At 43.2% G+C, this 21445-nt stretch overlaps 4 protein-coding genes across 7 annotated transcripts; all 4 read right to left on the reverse strand.

Annotated features, from left to right (window-relative positions):
- Nucleotides 1–309: 309 nt before the first annotated feature.
- Nucleotides 310–2319, reverse strand: LOC119298942 (MDIS1-interacting receptor like kinase 2-like). Its single transcript, XM_037576253.1, has 2 exons — nt 769–2319; nt 310–682 (listed from the first exon to the last, which is right to left on the reverse strand). The coding sequence occupies exons 1-2, from the start codon at nt 2219–2221 to the stop codon at nt 324–326; spliced, it is 1812 nt and encodes a 603-aa protein (XP_037432150.1). The 5' UTR covers nt 2222–2319; the 3' UTR covers nt 310–323.
- Nucleotides 2286–3733, reverse strand: LOC119298950 (probable leucine-rich repeat receptor-like protein kinase At1g35710). Its single transcript, XM_037576264.1, has one exon. It carries the CDS (start codon nt 3712–3714, stop codon nt 2317–2319), a length of 1398 nt encoding a protein of 465 aa, XP_037432161.1. The 5' UTR covers nt 3715–3733; the 3' UTR covers nt 2286–2316.
- Nucleotides 3734–8092: 4359 nt separating this feature from the next.
- Nucleotides 8093–12014, reverse strand: LOC119315146 (MDIS1-interacting receptor like kinase 2-like). Of its 2 annotated transcripts, none has more exons than XR_005152595.1 (2): nt 8821–12014; nt 8093–8733 (listed from the first exon to the last, which is right to left on the reverse strand). XR_005152595.1 is itself a non-coding variant. In XM_037589826.1 (2 exons), exons 1-2 carry the CDS (start codon nt 9152–9154, stop codon nt 8594–8596), a joined length of 474 nt encoding a protein of 157 aa, XP_037445723.1. In that variant the 5' UTR covers nt 9155–9171; the 3' UTR covers nt 8093–8593. The 2 variants fall into 2 exon arrangements, 1 of the variants encoding a protein (XP_037445723.1); XM_037589826.1 differs by having other exon boundaries at nt 8821–9171.
- Nucleotides 12015–13101: 1087 nt separating this feature from the next.
- On the reverse strand, nt 13102–16992 carry LOC119315163 (MDIS1-interacting receptor like kinase 2-like). 3 transcript variants are annotated; one of them, XM_037589840.1, is made up of 3 exons: nt 16658–16762; nt 13886–14374; nt 13102–13799 (listed from the first exon to the last, which is right to left on the reverse strand). In XM_037589840.1, the coding sequence occupies exons 2-3, from the start codon at nt 14319–14321 to the stop codon at nt 13441–13443; spliced, it is 795 nt and encodes a 264-aa protein (XP_037445737.1). In that variant the 5' UTR covers nt 14322–14374; nt 16658–16762; the 3' UTR covers nt 13102–13440. The 3 variants fall into 3 exon arrangements, 2 of the variants coding, with proteins under 2 accessions (XP_037445737.1, XP_037445731.1); XR_005152604.1 differs by having other exon boundaries at nt 13886–16992; XM_037589834.1 differs by lacking the exon at nt 16658–16762 and having other exon boundaries at nt 13886–15895.
- Nucleotides 16993–21445: the final 4453 nt, after the last annotated feature.

Genomic DNA, 21445 nt, shown 5'->3' on the forward strand with positions numbered 1-21445 from the left:
CTAACTAACTAACAGAAAGATACTAATCTTGCGCCATGCCAAGCTTCATGGACGTGCCATCCCACGTTCCTTGACCATGCCTCAGTTCTAAGCTGCTATGGCCGTAACAGCATGCAGCTACTGATCCAGCCATGTCGTGAACAGGCTCACGCTGCATGGATTGGTCATTATTTTTGCTAGAAATAAAACCTACAATATGACATGATAGGATTACAGACTTCAACATATATAGTTGGCATATGAGTGACTCGAGGCAAAACCAAAACCTAAAGCGGCTTCCGCTACAATAGACACTGGCTTCTCACTAGAACTCGGATCATATATCAGCATGCATTCATTACTTGCCATAATGCAAGTGCGCTGAAAGGCACGGGATATGGATTAGAAGAGGGTCGCTGGATGAGTGTGTGGTATGCCTCTCGCATGGTTGGCCTTGCTTGTGGAGAAGATTCCAAGCAAGAGAAGGCCAGCTTGATGAGCAGAGCTAAGCTATTCTCTTCCGTTGTTGTTGGTGTTGTCGGCCGTTGGTCCAGAATATCATTCACCAGTATAGTTTGTTCCTCGCTCGACAAACTACCGTCTAATAGATCCCTTGGATGCTTCCCCATGACTAGCTCTAGCATAACCACGCCAAAGCTATAGATGTCACGTTTTTCCGTCACAACAGATGTATATGATAGCTCTGCACAAAATAAAAACATTAGAATTAGGAATAAATGGATTGAGATGAATGCTTCTAGTGTGAGAAGAAAGGTTTCTAGTACGTACCAGGAGCTATGTAACCATATGTTCCTGCTAGTGCACTCCAGTTTGATGAATCGGGCTTAAGTATCCTTGCTGTGCCGAAATCCGAGACAAAAGCCTTGAAGGATGTATCAAGTAAGATGTTGTTGCTCGTGATATCTCGATGGATTATAGGCGGACTGCATTCATGGTGCAAATAAGATATTGCTTGAGCCACATCATTCACAAGAGCAATTCTCTTCTGCCAATCCAATTCCTTTGCTAGCTCCTCATCTTCCAATGTTTTGCGGAGGCTTCCCTGCTGAATGTAGTCGTAGACAAGAAATTTATATGTTGGGTGGGAGCAGAATCCATACATTTTTACAATGCTTCGTTGTCGGATCTGTGATAAGATCTCCATTTCACTGTGAAATCTTGTTTCATCATCCAACTCCTCTTCGGTCTGATGAAGCTTCTTCACAGCAACTAGTTGTCCATCTTGGAGTTGTGCCTTATAGACCTTGCCATATCCACCTGTTCCAACGATGTACTTATCGTTGAAGTCTTCTGTTGCCCTTACAATATCGTCAAATGCCAATCTCCCATCAAAATTCCAAACAGAGAATAGGTCCCTTGCTTCAGCAGTAACACTTTCTTGTGGTCTTCTCTTTTTACAATTTAGCACTATTACGACAACAATTACAGCAACAAGGCAGAAACCCACCACAAGAACTATTGGCAAAAGCAAACCAAATGTCTTCCGTTTATGGTGACTAGCTAGTGGAATTAAATAACAAGGTGGCAGGCCAGCGATGTTACCACACAGACCTTTACTAGGAAGAAACCAACTTGCTGGAGCATTTTGGAGTAGCCGTGTTGTTGGGACCGGTCCTTCCAAGTCATTATAGGACACATCAAGTGTTGAAAGGCTCACCATCCTTGCGAAGGAGGATGGGATTCTGCCACCGAACTGATTATGGGATAAATTCAGAAATTCTAGCATCCCCAACTTCCCAAGTTGCTGCGGCAATATGCCATTGAGGTTATTGTTGCTCACATCTAACATGATCTGCAGGCTTGCTAAATTTCCGATCTCACCAGGCAAACTCCCACTGAAGTTGTTGTTGTTGATCTTCAAGGCCTCTAGTTTCATGCATGCCCCTAGTTCCTCGGGTATTGATCCACTCATTCTATTCCCAGATATATCAAGGTATCCTAGATTACTTAGCTTTCCTATGTGTGTAGTTAAGGATCCAGATAACTGGTTCGATGATAAGTTCATGCTATATAGATTAGTTAAAGTGCTGATTTGTGGTGGAATCTTGCCAGTGAGATGATTAGAATTGAGTCGTAGCTCTACTAGGTTGGACAGTTTAGAAATGATTGGAGGTATTGATCCTGTGATCATATTCTGTTCTAGATGTAGTACCATTAGTTGCGTACATGCACCTAGATTTGGTGAGATGTGCCCAGAGAGTCTATTCGATGACAAGATCATCGATATGAGTTGTGGATACACACCAAAATGCTGAGATATATCTCCTGTTAGTTGGTTATTCCCGAGGGAAATTCGAACCAAACTTGTACATGTCTTTAAACTCCTTGGAATGGGCCATTGAACATATTAGAAAGGACATTGAGATATTGAAGTCTGCCACCTGAACATATATTTGCGGGTAAAGGTCCTGAAAGCGAGTTGTTAGACATATCAAGTTGAACAAGGCTTATGAGATCTCCAAATTCTCGAGGAAGAGATCCTGATAATTTGTTACCAGAGATTTGGATATGTTGGATGCTTTGCAACTTCCCAAAAGTTTTTGGTATTGAACCAGTTATCTGATTGTCAAAGAGTTGCAGTGTTACTAGCTTGGTAATATTTCCTAAGCTTTTAGGAATAGAGCCAGATATTTGGTTGCTGGACAAGGCTAACACCTGGAGATTCAGCAAGATGCCCAATTCTGTAGGTATTGGACCTGTGATTCGATTTGCATAGAGAGAAAGTTCATTGAGCATTGTGAGGTTCGCTAGTTCTGGGGGCATTGGACCTGTTATTTGATTTCTCTTGAGATGAAGTCGGTTTAACATATTGAGATTGCCTAGTTCTGGGGGTATTAAACCCGTGACTTCATTTTCCAAGAGAAAAAGTTGGTTCATGTTAGTGAGATTGGTAATGGAGATTGGAATTGGACCTGAAAAATCATTTGAACTAAGATCAAGAATTTGCAAATGGACTAGCCTGCCTAGTTCTTTGGGTATATGCCCTGAAAGTTGATTACCAAATAGGAGCAAATCATTTAATTGGGTCAGATTTCCAAGGGTTTTTGGTATCAAACCGCCTAAGGTGTTGTTGCTTAGTTGTATTATTTGTAGGTTGACAAGCCTTCCAATCTCCTCAGGAATGGGACCTGATATCATGTTTTGGTGAATGACAAGATCAGTTAACATTGTTAGATTGCCAAGAGACGCTGGGATCAGTCCCGTGAGTCTGTTAAATGAGAGACCAAGCTGCCTGAGATTTTGCAGGTCACCAATCTCAGAAGGAATTTGCCCTTTGAGATGGTTGAAGCTGAGGTCAAGATATGATAGTTGTGATAGGGAGCTGATACTAGCGGGCAGTACACCATAGAGACTGTTGTTATGAAGGTTGATATATGCGAGGAATGGCAGAGCCGAGAAGTTGAGCTCACCAAGAGTGCCATGGATGCCAGCATCTGGCAGGGAGATGTCAGTGACCACCCAGGGCCTGCGGCGGCCATGGCGAACAGCTGTGCACATGATGCCCGTCCAGTTGCAGGGGCTGATGTTTTCCTGCCAAGACGTCATCTGCGGAGGTAGGCTTGCAAGTGTAGCTTTCCAGTGGAGGAGGGCCATGTGTTGAGACCTCAGTGAGATCCCTCCATGGCGGCTCGGCGCATGTGCTTCTTCCAAGAGAAGAAGGCATGGCACCAGCAGTAGGCAGAGGTACAGCAATGGTGTCAAGGGAGCTCCCATTTTGCTGCCTGGTGTTTGCATGTTGTGTTTGGTTGGGGATTTGATTCAGCACACACAGCAACTGTATTTATACTTAACTAGTGTTTTGGGGTCCTCTGTTCTTCAGTGTCTTTCTCCATCATATCTATGCCAGCTGGATGCCTATTAGCTCTTGTTTGGACGCTAGCACACCCCTTTGGCAGTTACTGCTTGGCAACCTTTTTTTCTTCCTCAGTGTCGGCAGCCTGTTTTTTCTTTTTTCTTTTTCTCATGCTTGTTGAAAAATGATACAGGGCAATTGAAGACAGGGATACCCATAAGGTACATATGGTGTACGCCTACTCGTATCTTTGCCAATTCCCCTCTGTCTACGACTTACTTACAGACTTTTTACTGAGTGGGCTTGAGTTAACATCGTAGTAGAGTTTTCATTTGATGGCATCTCCTGTATTTCTTGTTTATTTGATCATGCAACCTGTATTCGGTTGTGATATGTCTTAAGCTATTCTCTAAAATGTTTCCCTATTCACTTTTCAGCAGGTACAGAGTAAAAAATAAATTGGACTCGTAACTGGAATTGTTGGAAAAACTCTATGCTGGAGTTCTATATATGGTAGAAATAAATGTATCAGCATTAAATTGTGGTCAATACAAATCCTGGACCGCAACTCTTTGTCGGAAGTCATGCGTGTGAGAAAAAATGAGGCAGTGGCTGCCGCTTTTGTGGAATTCAAAGCCTGTACAACCAAGCAGCATCTTGACCACAAAAGCTGAAGCAAAAATCCAAGGTCAAGTGGGTTACTGGCACTTTCTGTACGCGTTGAGCATCTAAAATGGCCTATGTTTTTTTGTGAATGCCTAAAGCTTGTCAGTCACTGTGAATGCCTATAGCTTGTGTTGTTGACGGCTAGCCCTAGTTCTCTCAAGCTCTAGCTCACTCAGCTCTCAACTCCAACTCTCGAGGAAGAAGAAGACTAGAGGAGGGAGATGGACACAGGGACACAGGAAAATTTTCTTGGCACACATACGCCACCGCCGCTCGAACTAGCTTGTCTCTCAACCAGTAGAATAATTTGCTCAGCTTGCTTTTTTCTGATCTGGTGCTTGCTTTTTTCTGCTTGTGCAGGAGGATGAACTGGGGCTGCATGCCTACAGTACAGTGGCGCGCACACTAATTAAAACATGAATCTCGACGTAAATAGTAGACACCTTCATTTCTGCATGGACAGATTCGGTGTATGTTTCCTCATATACCAATACAACTCGTTGAATGATGGAATGTCTATTCTCTTAACTCGACGATTGTCCAAAGGCTATTATTTTAGCTGCTATTTTTCCTGTATAATAAGCAGGCACCTAACCCAGGTGAATGAAGTCATTACGAGAAAGAAAAACACAAGCCTGATGGTTTAGTTTCAGGCATCACTGCAATGCAAATGCCATTTTGTTGCCGATTGTTTGCATGTTGTGTTTTGCTGGGGTATGTGATTCAATACACACTGCAACTCTAGTGTTATGAGGTCCTCAGCGAACACACACCAGTTGAGTGGAAGCTGCTGTTGGATGACTATTCTTCAGCGTGTCACCATCTCTGCCCCTTTTTCTTTCCCTTTGACAGGTGCTGCTGGGTAGACAGTTTTTCTTCTTCACTGTCGCCATCTTAGCCTACTAGATGATTATTACCTCTTGTTTCAATGCTAGCACACCTCTTTGGCAGCAGCTGCTGGGCAGCCTGTTTTTCTTCTTCACTGTCGGCAATTTTAGCTGCTAATTGAAGGTAGGGCACCCCGCGGCTCCCCTCGATCTACAACTTATTTACTGAATGGATTCGAGTTAACATTGCAGTAGAGTTTTCATTTGATGGTATCTTTTGTGATTGATTTGATAGTATTTCTTGTTTATTTGATCATGCAACTTGTAACTGTTTCAGTTATGGAAATTCCGTAAAGAAACTGAACCAGCTGTCTTAATAATCTATTCTCTAAAATGTTTCCCTTTTCGCTTTTCAGCTGGCACATAGAAGAAAATATTTACCTCAAGGAATTTTGGGAAAAATTCGGTGCTGGAATTCCATCGATGCTGGGAAGGAAGGTCTCGGTGTTGAATTACAGGTCTTGCTGGAAGTCATGTGTCCAAGGAAAACGAGGCAGCGGCTGCAGCTTTTGTGGAAGAATTCAAAGGCTGTACAGCCAAGCAGCATCTTCACCACACAAGTTGAAGAAAAAAATAACCAGGCTCAAGTGGGCTATTGGCGCTTTATGTAGTGATCAAAAGGGTGCCAAATCAACTCGCCCGTCGACCTCGGGTCATTTGTCAAACCGTCCCAATCAAAAATCTGAGAAGGCATTTAGAATAAACTTGTTTTGGAATAATGGGGAGTGGTAATAGCTCAAGGACTTGTGACTGGAATCGAGGGATGCTGGAATTCCATCGATGGTAGAAATAAAGGTCTCACTGTTGAATTGTGGTCAATACAAATCCTGGACAGCAAGTCTTTGCTAGAAGTCAGTGGCTGCAGCTTTTGTGGAATTCAGAGGTCAAGTCGGTTGCTACTTACTAGCGCTTTTTGTGGCGATCAAAAGGGTGTCAAATCGACTCGTCGACCTCACATCATCCATTGAACCGGCCAATCAAACATCTGAGGAGGCACTGAGCAAGGTAGAACAAGACTTGTTTTTGGAATAAAGGAGGTGCTCTCTGCCTTGCCTCTCTGTACGGTTATTAGCATGTCAGTGAGTCACTCACTGCACTAGCTGAGTTTAATTTCAATGGATTTTTGAGGTTGAATTGGTATCCGCTTCTCTTATCAGTAATTCATACATATACGCGTATTGGAGAAAGCAGGCTTATTAAACCTCTATTAGAAAGCGAGGTGTTCTCTGAACTTGACGACTGTCTCTGGTGGTTGAGGTGGGGCTGGCTTACTGTGCTTGTGCAGGAAAGAAGGAAAGAAGGACGACAGAGGGCAAAAACATTACTGTGACTGACCCGCATTGTATGCAAAAATGGCACCGTCATGCAAAATTAATCTGATACTACCCTACTACTGGGAGTAGCACACGCTACCCATGCAGATGCAGCTCAGCTTCACGACATCCACCCAGCCACGAACCCCCATCACCGAGCTTTGGCCCGTGCCCGCTCTCCGGCCACGTCCGCAAGCTTTGCTATGACCTGGTCCTCTTCTCCCCGCTGCTATACATCCGTCCAGTTCTCCACGCCACCGCTGCTCACCCTCCGCCTCCACCTCAGGTTAGTAGTTGGTCTATTGCCGCCGCCTTCTCTCAGCCTAATAAGTCCTGCAACTTTTGTTGATTGATGCGATGGACGAGGAGTATTTGGTGGTTGCTGCTGATGTTGGTGGTTTGAGCATCCATTTCAGGGACAAGACTCAAAGTTTGGAGCCCCAAAGATTATTCCCCGCGCTCTACCTGTTCGATGAAATGCCCACAGGACCCCCAGCGACGTCTTCTTCACCTGATAGAGAAACTATGCTCCAATATCTGTATTCCGTATGCCTTCCCTACAGGTATGAAGGACAACATGGCATGCTGCACTTTTGCATCAGAGTGAATTAAAGATGATCAACACACTGTATGTTGCCTTAGTTTCCTATCTAGTTCATGTTAGCTTCTGATTCTAGCTCCCAGACTTATCTTGAATTGTGTTTCATTTAACACATGACTGCGGAAAACTGCCAATAATTAAAGAGCTGAAATGGATGACGGAAACTGTCAGGATTGAAGATATATATGTATGCAACATCCTGTTGTTTACCAGATCCTTCATGTTTTCAGGATTCTCATTTGACTGTCTATCGTTGCATCTGAATCCATACCTGCTTCTGTATTCTGCAGGGTATGCAATACGAGATGATGGATCTTATGCATGTGAGCAATGAAATACAAGAAACTATTGGTAGAAACTACTATGTCCGAGATTACATTGATGAGGAGGTACTGACTCAACTAGTCTTCCTTGCTGTTGGTAATTTTCCCGCACCTAGCTCTGTGTGGTAATTTTCCTGGAATTCCTTTCACCGTGGTATTTTCCTTTTTTTTTTCTGCAGTTAGCTCCATGTGCTCACATTCATTTGTTCCAGTTTATGCATTGACCACTTGATCATTGTGATCATTCTTGCGTAGTCCAATGTATTTTACCTTAATTTCCAGACAACAGTAAAGTGGGATAACATGATACCGCACCAGTATTGTTTTTTTTTTTTGCATTTTTAGGTTCGTGGGAGCAATAATACATTAAATGAGACAAATATTAGCACATCATTTTCAAGTACCTTTACAGACAACAGCCCAAATGAAGTATCACATGTGGATACCACGTCTACATCATTTAACAAATATAAGCATAGACACCACATATATTTATGCATTGTTAGACATTGCAAACGAACAAATGGAGAAATAATTATGAAGAAGAAGAACACAGGAAACCAATTTCTAGTGGAAAATCCTTGTAGGAAAAACCACAGGCAAAAAACAGTTATCTTTCGCTATATCAGGAGAATTTCTACACATACATAGACTTAGAATGAGTCATCAACTCATCCCGTGTGGCATACAGGAGGTATATATGTGTGGCATATGAGTGACTCGAGTCTAAAGTGGGAACCTAAATTGGCCTCCGCTACGATAGTCCCTGGCTCCTCGCCAGAATTCGGATCACATGTCAACATGCATTCCTTGCTGTAGTGTTAGTGCACTGAAAGGCACGGAAGAGGAACTAGAAGAGGGTTGCTGGATGAGTGTCTGGTATGCCTGCCTCATGGTTGGCCTTGCTTGTGGAGAAGATTCCAAGCAAGAGAAGGCCAGCTTGATGAGCAGAGCTAAGCTATTCTCTTTTGTTGTTGGTGGTGTTGTCGGTCGCTGGTCCAGAATATCTTTCACCAGCATAGCTTGTTCCCATTGGACAAACTACCGTCTAATAGATCCCCTGGATGCTTCCCCATAAGTAGCTCAAGAACAACCACACCAAAGCTATAGACATCACATTTCTCCGTGACAACAGATGTGTACGAGAGTTCTGCACATAATAAGACATTAGAGTTAGGTACAAATAGATAGAGATAAATGCTTCAGACGTGAGAAGGAAGGTTATACTAGTACATACCAGGAGCTATGTACCCATACGTCCCCGCTAGTGCACTCCAGTTTGATGAATCAGGCTTAAGAATCCTTGTTGTGCCGAAATCTGAGACGAAAGCCTTGAAGGTTGCATCAAGTAAGATGTTGTTGCTCGTTATATCTCGATGGATTATAGGTGGACTGCATTCGTGGTGCAAATAAGATATTGCTTGAGCCACATCATTTACAACGACAATTCTCTTTTGCCAATCCAATTCCCTTGATGTCTCCTCATTTTCCAACATCTGGTGGAGGCTTCCCTGATGAATGTAGTCGTAGACAAGAAATTTATACGCTGAATGGGAGTGGAATCCATACATTTTGACAATGCTTCATTGGCGGATCTGTAATAAGATTTCCATTTCACTGCGAAACCTTCTTTCATCGTCCAACTCTTCTTCTGTCTGATGCAGCTTCTTCACAGCAACTAGCTGCCCGTCTTGGAGTTGTGCCTTGTAGACATTTCCGTATCCTCCCGCTCCAGTGATGTAGTTATCATCAAAGTCTTCTGTTGCCCTTACAATATCGTCAAATGCTAATCTTCCATCGAAATTCCAAACAGAGAATAGGTCCCTTCCTTCAGCAGTAACAACTTCTTGTGGTTTTCTCTTGTTACGACTCAGCATTATTATGACAACAATTGCAGAAAAAATGCCAAAACCCACCACAAGAACAATTGGCAAAAGCAAACCAAGTATCTTCCGTTTGTGGTGATCGGCTGCAACTGGAGTTGAATCGCAAAGTTGGAGGCCAGAGATGTTGCCACACAAACCTTTATTGTGAAGAAACCAACTTGCTGAAGCATTTTGGAGTAGCCGTGTTGTTGGAACTGGTCCATCCAAGTCATTGTAGGACACATCAAGTGTTGAAAGGCTCACCATGCTTGCAAAGGAGGACGGAATGCTGCCACTGAACTGATTATGTGATAGATTCAGAAATTCTAGCATCTCCAAATTCCCAAGTTGCTGCGGCAGTGCACCACCAAGATTATTGTTGCTCACATCTAACTTAATCTGCAGGCCTGCTAAATTTCCAATCACACCAGGCAAACTCCCATTGAATTTGTTGTTGTTAATCTTCAAGGAATGTAGTTTCATGCAGGCCCCCAGTTCCTCAGGTATTGATCCGCTCAGTCTATTCCTAGATATATCAAGGTATCCTAGATTTCTTAGCTTTTCTATCTGTGTAGGTATGGATCCAGATAATTGGTTCGACGATACGTTGAGTTTATATAGATTCGCTAAACTGCAGATTTCTGGTGGAATCTCACCGATGAGATGATTAGAATCGAGTTTTAGTTCTACTAGATTGGATAGTTTAGAAAGGATTGGTGGTATGGAACCCGTGATCATATTTTGTGCTAGATTTAGTTCTTTTAGTTGCGTACATGCACCTAGATTTGTTGAGATCTGCCCAAAGAGTCTATTTGATGCTAATCGCATTTGTATGAGTTGTGGATACACACCAAAATCTTGTGATATATCTTCTGTTAGTTGGTTCGACTCAAGGCGAAGTCGAACCAAACTTGTACATGTCTTTAAACTTCTTGGAATGGGGCCATCGAACATATTAGAAGATACACTGAGGTATTGAAGTCTACCACCTGAACATATATTTGCAGGTAAAGGTCCTGAAAGGGAGTTGATACCCAACCCAAGTTCAATAAGGCTGATGAGATATCCAAATTCCCGAGGAAGAGAACCTGATAATTTGTTATCGAAGATTTGCATTTTTTGGATGCTTTGCAACTTCCCAAAAGTTCTTGGTATTAATCCCGAAATTTGGTTCTGAAACAAGCCTAAACTTTCAAGGTTCATCATATTGCCAATCTCTTGGGGAATGGAACCGGTTATCTGATTTACATAGAGGGATAGTGCTACTAGCTTGGTTATATTTCCCAGGCTGCCAGGAATAGATCCAGATATTTGGTTTTCGGACAAGTCTAACTCTTGGAGATTCAGCAAGATGCCCAATTCTTTAGGTATTGGTCCTGTTACCTGATTTTCAAAGAGGGATAGTACTTCTAGGTTGGTTATATTTCCTAGGCTGTTAGGAATAGAGCCAGATATTTGGTTGCTGGACAAGTCTAAAAACTGTAGATTCATCAAGATGCTCAATTCTAAAGGTATTGGGCCTGTGATTTGATTAGTATAGAGGACAAGTACATTGAGCATTGTGAGGTTCCCTAGTTCTGGGGGTACTGAACCTGTTGTTTGATTTGTGTAGAGAGCAAGTTGTTGTAGCATACTGAGGTTGCCAAGTTCTGGGGGTATTGGACCTGCGATTTTATTTTCAAAGAGAAAAAGTTGGTTCATCTTAGTGAGATTGGTTATGGAAATTGGAATTGGACCTGAAATATCATTTGAATGAAGTTGAAGAATTTGTAAATGGACTAGCCTTCCTAGTTCTTGGGGTATAGGCCCTGAAAGTTGATTACCAAACATGTACAAACCAATTAGCTGGGTCAGATTTCCAAGGGTTTTTGGTATCATGCCGCTTAAGGTGTTGTTGCTTAGCTGAAGAATTTGTAGGTTGACAAGTCTTCCAATCTCCTCAGGAATGGGACCTGATACCATGTTTTGGTGAATGGCAAGATCAGTTAACATTGTTAGGTTGCCCAGAGACGCAGGGATACGTCCTGTGAGTCTGTTAAATGAGAGAACAAGCAGCTTGAGACTTTGCAAGCCACCAAACTCGTAAGGAATTTTCCCTGTGAGCTGGTTGTCGCGAAAGGTAAGAACCGAAAGTGCTGAGAGGGAGCTGATACTAACGGGTAGTGCACCGTGGAGACTGTTGTTACTTAGGTCAATATATGTGAGGAATGGAAGGGCCGAGAAGTTGAGCTCACCAAGCTGGCCATGGATGCCGGCATCCGGCAAGGAGATGTTGGTCACCACCCAGGGCATGCGGCGGCCGTGGTGAACAGCCGTGCACATGATGCCTGTCCAGTTGCAGGGGCTTGTGTGTTCCTTCCAAGAGCTCATCTGGAACGGTGGGCTTGCTATTGTGGCTTTCCAGTGGAGAAGGGCCATGCTTTGAGACCTCATTGAGACCCCTCCATGGTGCGCCGCCCGTGCTTCTTGCAAGATAAGAAGGCATGGCACCAACATTAGGCTGAGGTACTGCAATGGTGTTGGGGAAGATGGCATTTTGCTGCCCACTGTTTGCATGATGTGTTGCGGAGGTGATTCAATACACAGTGCAACTCAACTGATATTTAAATAGTGTTATGAGATCCTTCAGTGAACACACACGAGTTGAGTGGATGCTGATGCTAGATGACTATTCTTCAGTGTCGCCATCTCCTTTGGCAGCTGCTACGGGGCTGCCTGTTTTCCTTCTTTAGCGTCGCCATCTCTTCCTCTCCTTTTCTTTCCTCATTCATGTGGACAAATGACACCGGAATTATTCCTAGAAAACCCACGGCGTACGCCTACTCATCATATCTTTCCCAATTCTCCTCCGTCGACAACTTATGCATTGAATGGACTTGAGTTAACATTGCAGTATAGTTTTTATTTGATGGTATCTCCTGTGATTTGTTTGATAGAATTTCTTTTTTTATTTGCTGGTATCTCCTGTGATTTGTTTGATAATATTTCTTTGTTTATTTGACAGTATCTTCTGTGACTTGTTTGATTGTATTTCTTTGGTAACTGCTCGAATTATGAAGAAACTGAAGTACCATATTTTCTAAAATGTTCCCTTTTTCGCTGTAACTTGTGGAATATCAAAGCATGTACAATCAAGCAGCATCTCCACCACACAAGCTGAAGCAAAAATCTTAGCTCAAGTGGGTTACTAGCATTTTCTGTACGTCTGCGGACCCATGTACGTGTTGATTGCAACGACAAACTAGAACAGACTATTTGGCTAAAGGACTTGTGACTAGTGGCTCAATGCAACAAAAATTTACGTGGAATTCTATCCACCGGCGGTTGTGAAAATAAAGGTTTCAGTGTTGAATTGTGGTTTATACAAATCCTGGGCCCAAGTCTTGTTGGAAGTCCTGTGTCCAAGGGAATATGAGGCAGTGGCTACAATTTGTGTTGAATTCAATGTCTGTACAACCGAGCAGCATCATGACCACACAAGCTGAAGAGAAAAAAATCCAAGCTCAAGTGGGTTACGGGAGCTTTCTTTTCGTCTGCCGGCCCGATTATGTGTTGGTTGCCGTGTAACATCAAACACACCAATATTTCCAGGTATGCCCCTCTGTAATTTACGAGTAAGCAAAACAGAACAAATTCTTCCATACTTTAGAGAATAACCAGAAGAAGCCAACTATTTCACTTAGGTATCCCCATGCCAAAATTTTCAGTGTCTTAAGTTGCTACTGGATGATTATTCTTGAGTGTTTCCATCTTTCTCTACTGGAAGTTCCAAGCTCTTGTTTGGATGATAGCACATCCCTTTGGCAGCTGTTGCTGGGCTGTCTGTTATCCATCTTCCACTATTTTCTTTTCTCATCCATGCGGAAAAATGACACACGATTACAGACTTCAACATATATAGATGGTATATGAGTGACTCGAGGCAAAACATAAACCTAAATCGGCTTCCGCTACCATGGACCCTGGCTTCTCACTAGAATTCCGATCATATATCAACATGCATACTTTACTTGTTGTAATGTAAGTGTGCTGAAAGTCATGGGGCATGAGCTAGAAGAGGGTCGCTGGATGAGTGTTTGGTAGGCCTCCCGCATGGTAGGCCTTGCTTGTGGTGAAGATTCCAAGCAAGAAAAGGCTAGCTTGATGAGCAGAGCTAAGCTATTCTCTTCTGTTGTTGTTGGTGTTGTTGGCCGTTGGTCTAGAATATCTTTCACCAGCATAGCTTGTTTCCCGCTCGACAAACTACCGTCTAATAGATCTCTTGGATGCTTCCCCATCAATAGCTCTAGCACAACCACACCAAAGCTATAGACATCACATTTCTCCGTCACAACAGATGTGTATGAGAGTTCTGCACAAATTAAAACATTAGAATCTAGAACAAGTCGATAAGAGATGAATACTTGATGTAAGAAGAAAGGTTATACAAGTACATACCAGGAGCTATGTAGCCGTATGTTCCTGCAAGTGCACTCCAGTTTGATGAATCTGGCTTAAGAATCCTTGCTGTGCCGAAATCCGAGACAAAAGCCTTGAAGGTTGTATCAAGTAAGATGTTGTTGCTTGTGATATCTCGATGGATTATAGGTGGACTGCATTCGTGGTGCAAATAAGATATTGCTTGAGCCACATCATTTGGAAGAGCAATTCTCTTCTGCCAATCGAATTCCTTTGCTAGCTCCTCATTTTCAAGTATCCTATGGAGGCTGCCCTGCTGAATGTAGTTGTAGACAAGAAATTTATACGCTGGATGGGAGCAGAATCCATACATTTTGACGATGCTTCGTTGTCGGATCTGCGATAAGATTTCCATCTCACTACGAAATCTTCTTTCGTCATCCAACTCGTCTTCGGTCTGATGAAGCTTCTTCATAGCAACTAGTTACCCGTCTTGGAGTTGTGCCTTGTAGACTTTGCCGTATCCTCCTGTTCCAATGATGTACTTATCATCGAAGTCTTCTGTTGCCCTTACAATATCGTCAAATGCTAATCTTCCATCAAAATTCCAAACAGAGAATAGTCCCCTTGCTTCAGGAGTAACACTTTCTTGTGGTTTATTCTTGTTTGGACTAAGCATTATTACGACAACAATTGCACCAACAATGCCGAAACCCACCACAAGAACAATTGGAAAAAGCACACCAAATATCTTTCGTTTATGGTGACCATCTACTAGAGTTGAATAACAAGGTGGCATGCCAGAGAGATTACCACACAGATCTTTATTGGGGAGAAACCAACTTGCTGAAGCATTTTGTAGTAGTCGTGTTATTGGGATTGGTCCTTCCAAGTCATTGTAGGACACATCGAGTGTTGAAAGGATCACCATGCTTGCAAAGGAGGATGGAATGCTGCCACTGAATTGATTATGTGATAAATTCAGAAACTCTAGCATTCCTAAGTTTTCAAGTTGTTGCGGCAATATGCCACTGAGGTTATTGTTGCTCACATCTAACATGATCTGCAGACCTGCTAACTTTCCAATCGTACCAGGCAAATTTCCAGTGAAAAAGTTGTTCTTCGTCTTCAAGGACTGTAGGTTTATGCAGGCCCCTAGTTCCTCAGGTATTAATCCACCCAGTCTGTTCCCAGAAATATCTAGATATCCTAGATTGCTCAGTTTTTCTATCTCTGTAGGTAAGGATCCAGATAAGTGGTTTGATGATAAATTCAGCCTGTACAAATTAGTTAAAGTGTATAATTCTTATGGAATTTTACCGTTGAGATTATTATAATCAAGTTTTAGTACTTCTAGGTTGGACAATTTAGAAAGGATTGGAGGTATGGAACCCGTGATCATATTTTTGCTTAGAGTTAGGGCAGTTAGCTGGGTACATGCACCTAGATTTGGTGAGATCTGCCCGGTGAGTCTATTTGATGCCAAGCGCATCAGTGTGAGTTGTGGATACACACCAAAATGCCTAGTTATATCTCCTGTTAGTTGGTTCTTTTCAATGTTAATTTTAAGCAGACTAGTACATGTCTTTAAACTTCTTGGAATGGGGCCAGTGAACATATTAGAATGGACAGCGAGAATTTTAAGTCTGCCACCTGAACATATATTTGCGGGTAAAGGACCTGAGAGTGAGTTGTTAGACAACCCAAGATTATCAAGGCTTATGAGATCTCCGAATTCGTGAGGAAGAGAACCTGATAATTTGTTATCATACATTTGCAGTGCTCGGACGCTTTGCAACTTCCCAAAAGATTTTGGTATTAATCCAGAAATTTGGTTCTGGTACAAGGCTAAGGATTTGAGGTTTATCAGATTGCCAATTTGCTGGGGGATGGAACCAGTTATCTGATTTTCATAGAGGTGTAGTACTACTAGCTTGGTTATATTTCCCAAAGTTTTAAATAGCGCGCTAAGCATCTTAGTGCCAGACCTCTTTCAAATGCTATAGCGTGCTATAGCGGAGCTATAGCGCGCTATTTAAAATGTTTGTTCATTTGTTTGGACCAAAGTCTCTTAGCGCAAGACCTTTTTTAAACGCTATAGCGTGCTATAGCGGAGCTATAGCGGGCTATTTGAAACAGTGATATTTCCTAAGCTGTTAGGAATAGAGCCAGATATTTGGTTGTCGAATAAGACTAAAAACTGGAGATTTAGCAAGTTGCCCAACTCTGAAGGTATTGGACCAGTGATTTGATTTTTAAAGAGAAAAATTGTGTTAATCTTAGTGAGATTAGTTATGGAGATTGGAATTGGACCTGAAAAATAATTTGAATCAAGCTCAAGAATTTGCAGATGGACTAGCCATCCTAGTTCTTGGGGTATAGGCCCTGAGAGTTGATTACCAAACAGGAGCAAAACATTTAGTTGGGTCAGATTTCCAAAGGTTTTTGGTATAAAACCGCTTAAGGTGCTGTTGCTTAGCTGTAGAATTTGTAGGTGGACAAGCCTTCCAAACTCCTCAAGAATGCTACCTGATACCATGGTTTGGTGAATGACAAGTACATTTAACATTGTTAGGTTGCCCAGAGACATGGGGATATGTCCTGTGAGTCTATTAAATGAGAGATCAAGATAGCTGAGACTTTGCAGGTTACCAATCTCATAGGGAATTTTTCCTGTGAGCTGGTTGTAGGTAAGGTCAAGTATCAAAAGTGCTGACAGGGAGCAGATACTAGCGGGCAGTGCACCATGGAGACTGTTGTTTTGAAGATCAATAGATGTGAGGAATGGAAGAGCTGAGAAGTTGAGCTCACCAAGCTGGTCATGGATGCCAGCATCTGGAAGGGAGATGTTGGTCACCACCCAGGGCATGCGGCGGCCGTGGCGAACTGCCGTGCACATGATGCCCGTCCAGTTGCATGGGCTAGTATTTTCCTCCCAAGAGCTCATCTGCAGCGGCGGGTTCACAAGTGTAGCTTTCCAATGGAGAAGGGCCATGTGTTGAGACCTCAGTGAGATCCCTCCATGATGCGCCGCATGTGCTTCTTCCAAGAGAAGAAGGCATGGCACCAGCAGTAGGCAAAGGTACAACAATGGTGTTGAGGAAGATGTCATTTTGCTGTGTAGTGTATGCATGTTGTGTGTTGTTGGGGGATGTGATTTTGTGCATGCTGCAACTATCGATATTTAACTGGTAGCTTGTCCATTGTTATGAGGATCTCAGTCAGCCAACACTTAACAGTTGATTGGAAACTTCTGCTGGATGAGTATTCTTTTCCCGTGCAGAAAAGAAGATGACTATTCTTCGGTGTCGCCATCTCTTCCTTTATTTCTTTCCTATCATGCCGGTGGAAAAAAATGACACAGTAATTACTCCTAGAAAGCAATTGAAGGCAGGGACAGTACGCCTACTGATCATATCTTTCCCAGTTACCATTGGGTTGAGTATTTATTTGATGGTATCTCCTGTGATTGGTTTCCTAGTATTTCTTGTTCATTTGGTCATGTAACTTGTAACTGCTTCAGTTATGGAAATTCCATATAGTAATCGAAGCAGCTTATTTTAAGCTATCCTCAACCGTACTAATGTTCTCCTTGTCCTTTTTCAGATGCTACATATGAGATCAATTGTAGGAAAAATTCAGCTTTGGGATTTACATCGATGGTAAAAAATAAAGGTTTCTATGTTCAGATTTGGCTGGTACAAGTACTGGACTGGAAGTCTTGTTGGAAGTCATGTCTCTGAGGAAAAATGAGGGAGCTGTTCAAATACGGTAGTACATCATGCATGTTCTTCGCATGTCCGTGGTTGCACTTTTGTGGTGAATTTTTATCTACTTTTGTGATAAAGTAATTATTATGGGGTGTTGCTAGCTCTCCTGTTTTCTGTCACCTGGTTCTTTTTCGTACCATATGATCACATGCCATCCCCTGTTAAGTTTGTATAGTATTAGGCATGGCGTGAAGAAAATTAAGGTTGGTGTATGCCAATAAATGCTTTATAATAAAATTAAGTAAGCCACCAGGAGTACTAAGAAGAGTTCTCGCAAAAGAAAAAAAGTACTAAGAAGAGCAGATGGCCCTCAGTCAGTCAACACACGACAATTGAGTCTGTGGCCATCTCTGCAGTGTCGCCATCTCTTCCTCTTTTTTCTTTCCTCGCGACTGGAAAAATGACACAGCAATTATTCCTAGAAAGCAATTGAAGACAGGGATCTTGGGTGCCCAACGCGTGCACCTAGTCATATCTTTCCCAGTTATCCTCCGTCTACAACCTGTGATTGGTTTGATAGTATTTCTTGTTAATTTCATCATGCAACATGTAACTGCAATTCCAAAAATAAATGGAAGCAGCTTGTCTCAAGTCATTTTCTATAGTACTAATGTTTCCCTTATTCGCTTTTTAACTGCTACAAAAGATTAAGAACTCATTGTTGGTGCACAATGCAGCGATTAAATGTGGGGGAGATTCCCAAGTCTTGTTGAAAAAATAAAGGTTTCCGTATTGAATTTTGGTCAATACAAATCCTGGACCCCAAGTCATGTGTCTAAGGAAAAGCTTGTGGAATTCAAAGCCTGCACAACCAAGCAGCATCATGACGACATTGACTGAGAGAAGTTCCCAGCTCAACCGGTGCTTTCTGTACGTGTTGATTGCCGTGTAACATCCAACACGCCAGTATTTCCAGGTATGCCCTTTGTACTTTACAAGTAGTAATCAAAAGTGTGCAAATTATTATTACCGCTTTAGTACTTTGGTGTCTCATAGCAGTGCATAGAGATGTACAGTACAGCATATCAGAAACGGTAGTAAACACTGACACTAGTAGAAAATAGGGCTTTGGTCACAGTGCAATATACAAAGTAGTCCCGGTTGCATTACGAACCGGGACTAATGTGAGCATCAGTCCCGGTTCAAGCGGCTAAAGGCATTAGTCCCGGTTTGAGACACGAACCGGGACTAAAGTCCTTTAGTCCCGATTCGTGTCTCAAACCAGGACTAAATGTTAGACCTTTAGCCCCGGTTTGAGATATGAACCGGGACTAAAGGGTGCGATGCTCTTTAGTCCCGGTTCGTGTCTCAAACCGGGACTAAAGGGCCCATTTCTCAAACTCTACCCCCTCCCCCCGGTGTATCGCCATTTCAGTTTTGAAAGAAAAAGAAAATGATAAAAACTTCAAAAAATAAAATCCTTCGAGTTGTAGTTATATTACTACATCTACTAGTTAGGAAAATTAAAATGTGTCATGAAAAAGTAAAATGGCTATAACTTTGTCATACGATGTCGGAAAAAACGTATAATATATCAAAATGTTCAGCACGAAAATCCGCATTCGGTTTTGACAGCCATGGGCCTGTTGAAAATATGCCCTAGAGGCAATAATAAAAGGATTATTATTATATTTCCTTGTTCATAATAATTGTCTTTATTCATGCTATAATTGTATTATCCGGAGATCGTAATACACGTGTGAATACATAGACCATAATATGTGCCTAGTAAGCCTCTAGTTGACTAGCTCGTTGATCAACAGATAGTCATGGTTTCCTGACTATGGACATTAGATGTCGTTGATAACGGGATCACATCATTAGGGGAATGATGTGATGGACAAGACCCAAATCCTAAGCATAGCACAAGATCGTGTAGTTCGTTTTGCTAGAGCTTTTTCCAATGTCAAGTATCTTTTCCTTAGACCATGAGATCGTGTAACTCCCGGATACCGTAGGAGTGCTTTGGGTGTACCAAACGTCACAACATAACTGGGTGACTACAAAGGTGCACTACAGGTATCTCCGAAAGTGTCTGTTGGGTTGACACGGATCGAGACTGGGATTTGTCACTCCGTATGATGGAGAGGTATCTCTGGGCCCACTCGGTAATGCATCATCATAATGAGCTCAAAGTGACCAAGTGTTTGGTCACGGGATCATGCATTACGGTACGAGTAAAGTGACTTGCCGGTAACGAGACTGAACGAGGTGTTGGGAAATCGACGATCGAGTCTCGGGCAAGTAACGTACCGTATGACAAAGGGAATTGTATACGGGGTTGATTGAATCCTCGACATCGTGGTTTATCCGATGAGATCATCGAGGAGCATGTGGGAGCCAACATGGGTATCCAGATCCCGCTGTTGGTTATTGACCGGTGAGCCGTCTCGGTCATGTCTGCGTGTCTCCCAAACCCGTAGGGTCTACACACTTAAGGTTCGGTGACGCTGGGGTTATTAGGAAGACTTGTATGTGATTACCGAATGTTGTTCGGAGTCCCAGATGAGATCTCGGACATCACGAGGAGTTCCGGAATGGTCCGGAGGTGAAGATTTATATATGGGAAGTTGTCATACGGTCACCGAAAAGTTTCGGGGGCATACCGGTATTGTACCGGGGCCACCGGAGGGGTTCCGGGGGTCCACTGGGAGGGGCCACCTCTCTCGGAGGGCCTCATGGGCTGTAAGGGGCAGGGAACCAGCTCCAGGAGGGCTGGGCGCCCCCCCTCGGGCCCATGCGCCTAGGGTTGGGGGGAAACCCTAAAGGGGGCGCCCCCTTTTGCTTGGGGGGCAAGCCCCCTCCCTGGCCACCGCCCCCCTCTAGATCTCATCTAGAGGGGGCCGGCCCCCTTCCCCCTTCCCCTATAAATAGAGGGGCGAGGGGAGAGCTGCACACCTGATCCAAGGCGCAGCCCCTCCCCTCCCCAACACCTCTCCTCCTCCGTTAAGTGCTTGGCGAAGCCCTGTCGGAGTACTGCCTCTCCACCACCACCACGCCGTCGTGCTGCTGCTGGAGCCTTCTTCCTCAACCTCTCCTTCCCCCTTGCTGGATCAATAAGGAGGAGACGTCATCTGCTCCGTACGTGTGTTGAACGCGGAAGTGTTGTCCGTTCAGCACTTGGTCATCGGTGATTTGGATCACGGCGAGTACGACTCCATCATCCCCTTTCTCTTGAAAGCTTCCGCTCACGATCTACAAAGGTATGTAGATGCACTCCTATCACTCGTTGCTTAGATGAACTCATAGATGGATCTTGGTGAAACCGTAGGAAAATTTTTATTTTTTGCAACGTTCCCCAACAGTGGTACCAGAGCCAGGTTTATGCGTAGTTCTCTATTGCACGAGTAGAACACAAAATTGTTGTGGGCCAACTTGCTTGCCGCTACTAGTCTTTTCTTGCTTCAGCGGTATTGTGAGATGAAGCGGCCTGGACCGACCTTACACGTACGCTTACGTGAGACAGGTTCCACCGACTGACATGCACTAGTTGCATAAGGTGGCTAGCGGGTGTCTGTCTCTCCTACTTTAGTTGGAGCGGATTCGATGAAAAGGGTCCTTATGAAGGGTAAATAGAAGTTGACAAAGTCACGTTGTGGTTATCCATAGGTAAGAAAATGTTCTTGCTAGAACCCAATTGCAGCCACGTAAAAGATGCAACAACAATTAGAGGACATCTAACTTGTTTTTGCAGCAATTGTCATGTGATGTGATATGGCCAGAAGTTGTGATGAATGATGAATGATATATATTGTGATGTATGAGATCATGTTCTTGTAATAGGAATCACGACTTGCATGTCGATGAGTATGACAACTGGCAGGAGCCA

The sequence above is a fragment of the Triticum dicoccoides genome, chromosome 1B, assembly GCF_002162155.2.
Source record: "Triticum dicoccoides isolate Atlit2015 ecotype Zavitan chromosome 1B, WEW_v2.0, whole genome shotgun sequence".
NCBI lineage: Eukaryota > Viridiplantae > Streptophyta > Magnoliopsida > Poales > Poaceae > Triticum > Triticum dicoccoides.

Coding starts and splice junctions, on each gene's coding strand:
- LOC119298942 (XM_037576253.1), bottom strand. CDS start 2,221: ATGATCTTGTCATCGAATAGACTCTCTGGGCACATCTCACCAAATCTA. Junction 683..768: donor ATATGGTTACATAGCTCCTG/GTACGTACTAGA, acceptor TATTTTGTGCAG/AGCTATCATATACATCTGTT.
- LOC119298950 (XM_037576264.1), bottom strand. CDS start 3,714: ATGGGAGCTCCCTTGACACCATTGCTGTACCTCTGCCTACTGCTGGTG.
- LOC119315146 (XM_037589826.1), bottom strand. CDS start 9,154: ATGTATGGATTCCACTCCCATTCAGCGTATAAATTTCTTGTCTACGAC. Junction 8,734..8,820: donor GTATGGGTACATAGCTCCTG/GTATGTACTAGT, acceptor TATTATGTGCAG/AACTCTCGTACACATCTGTT.
- LOC119315163 (XM_037589840.1), bottom strand. CDS start 14,321: ATGAAGAAGCTTCATCAGACCGAAGACGAGTTGGATGACGAAAGAAGA. Junction 13,800..13,885: donor ATACGGCTACATAGCTCCTG/GTATGTACTTGT, acceptor TAATTTGTGCAG/AACTCTCATACACATCTGTT.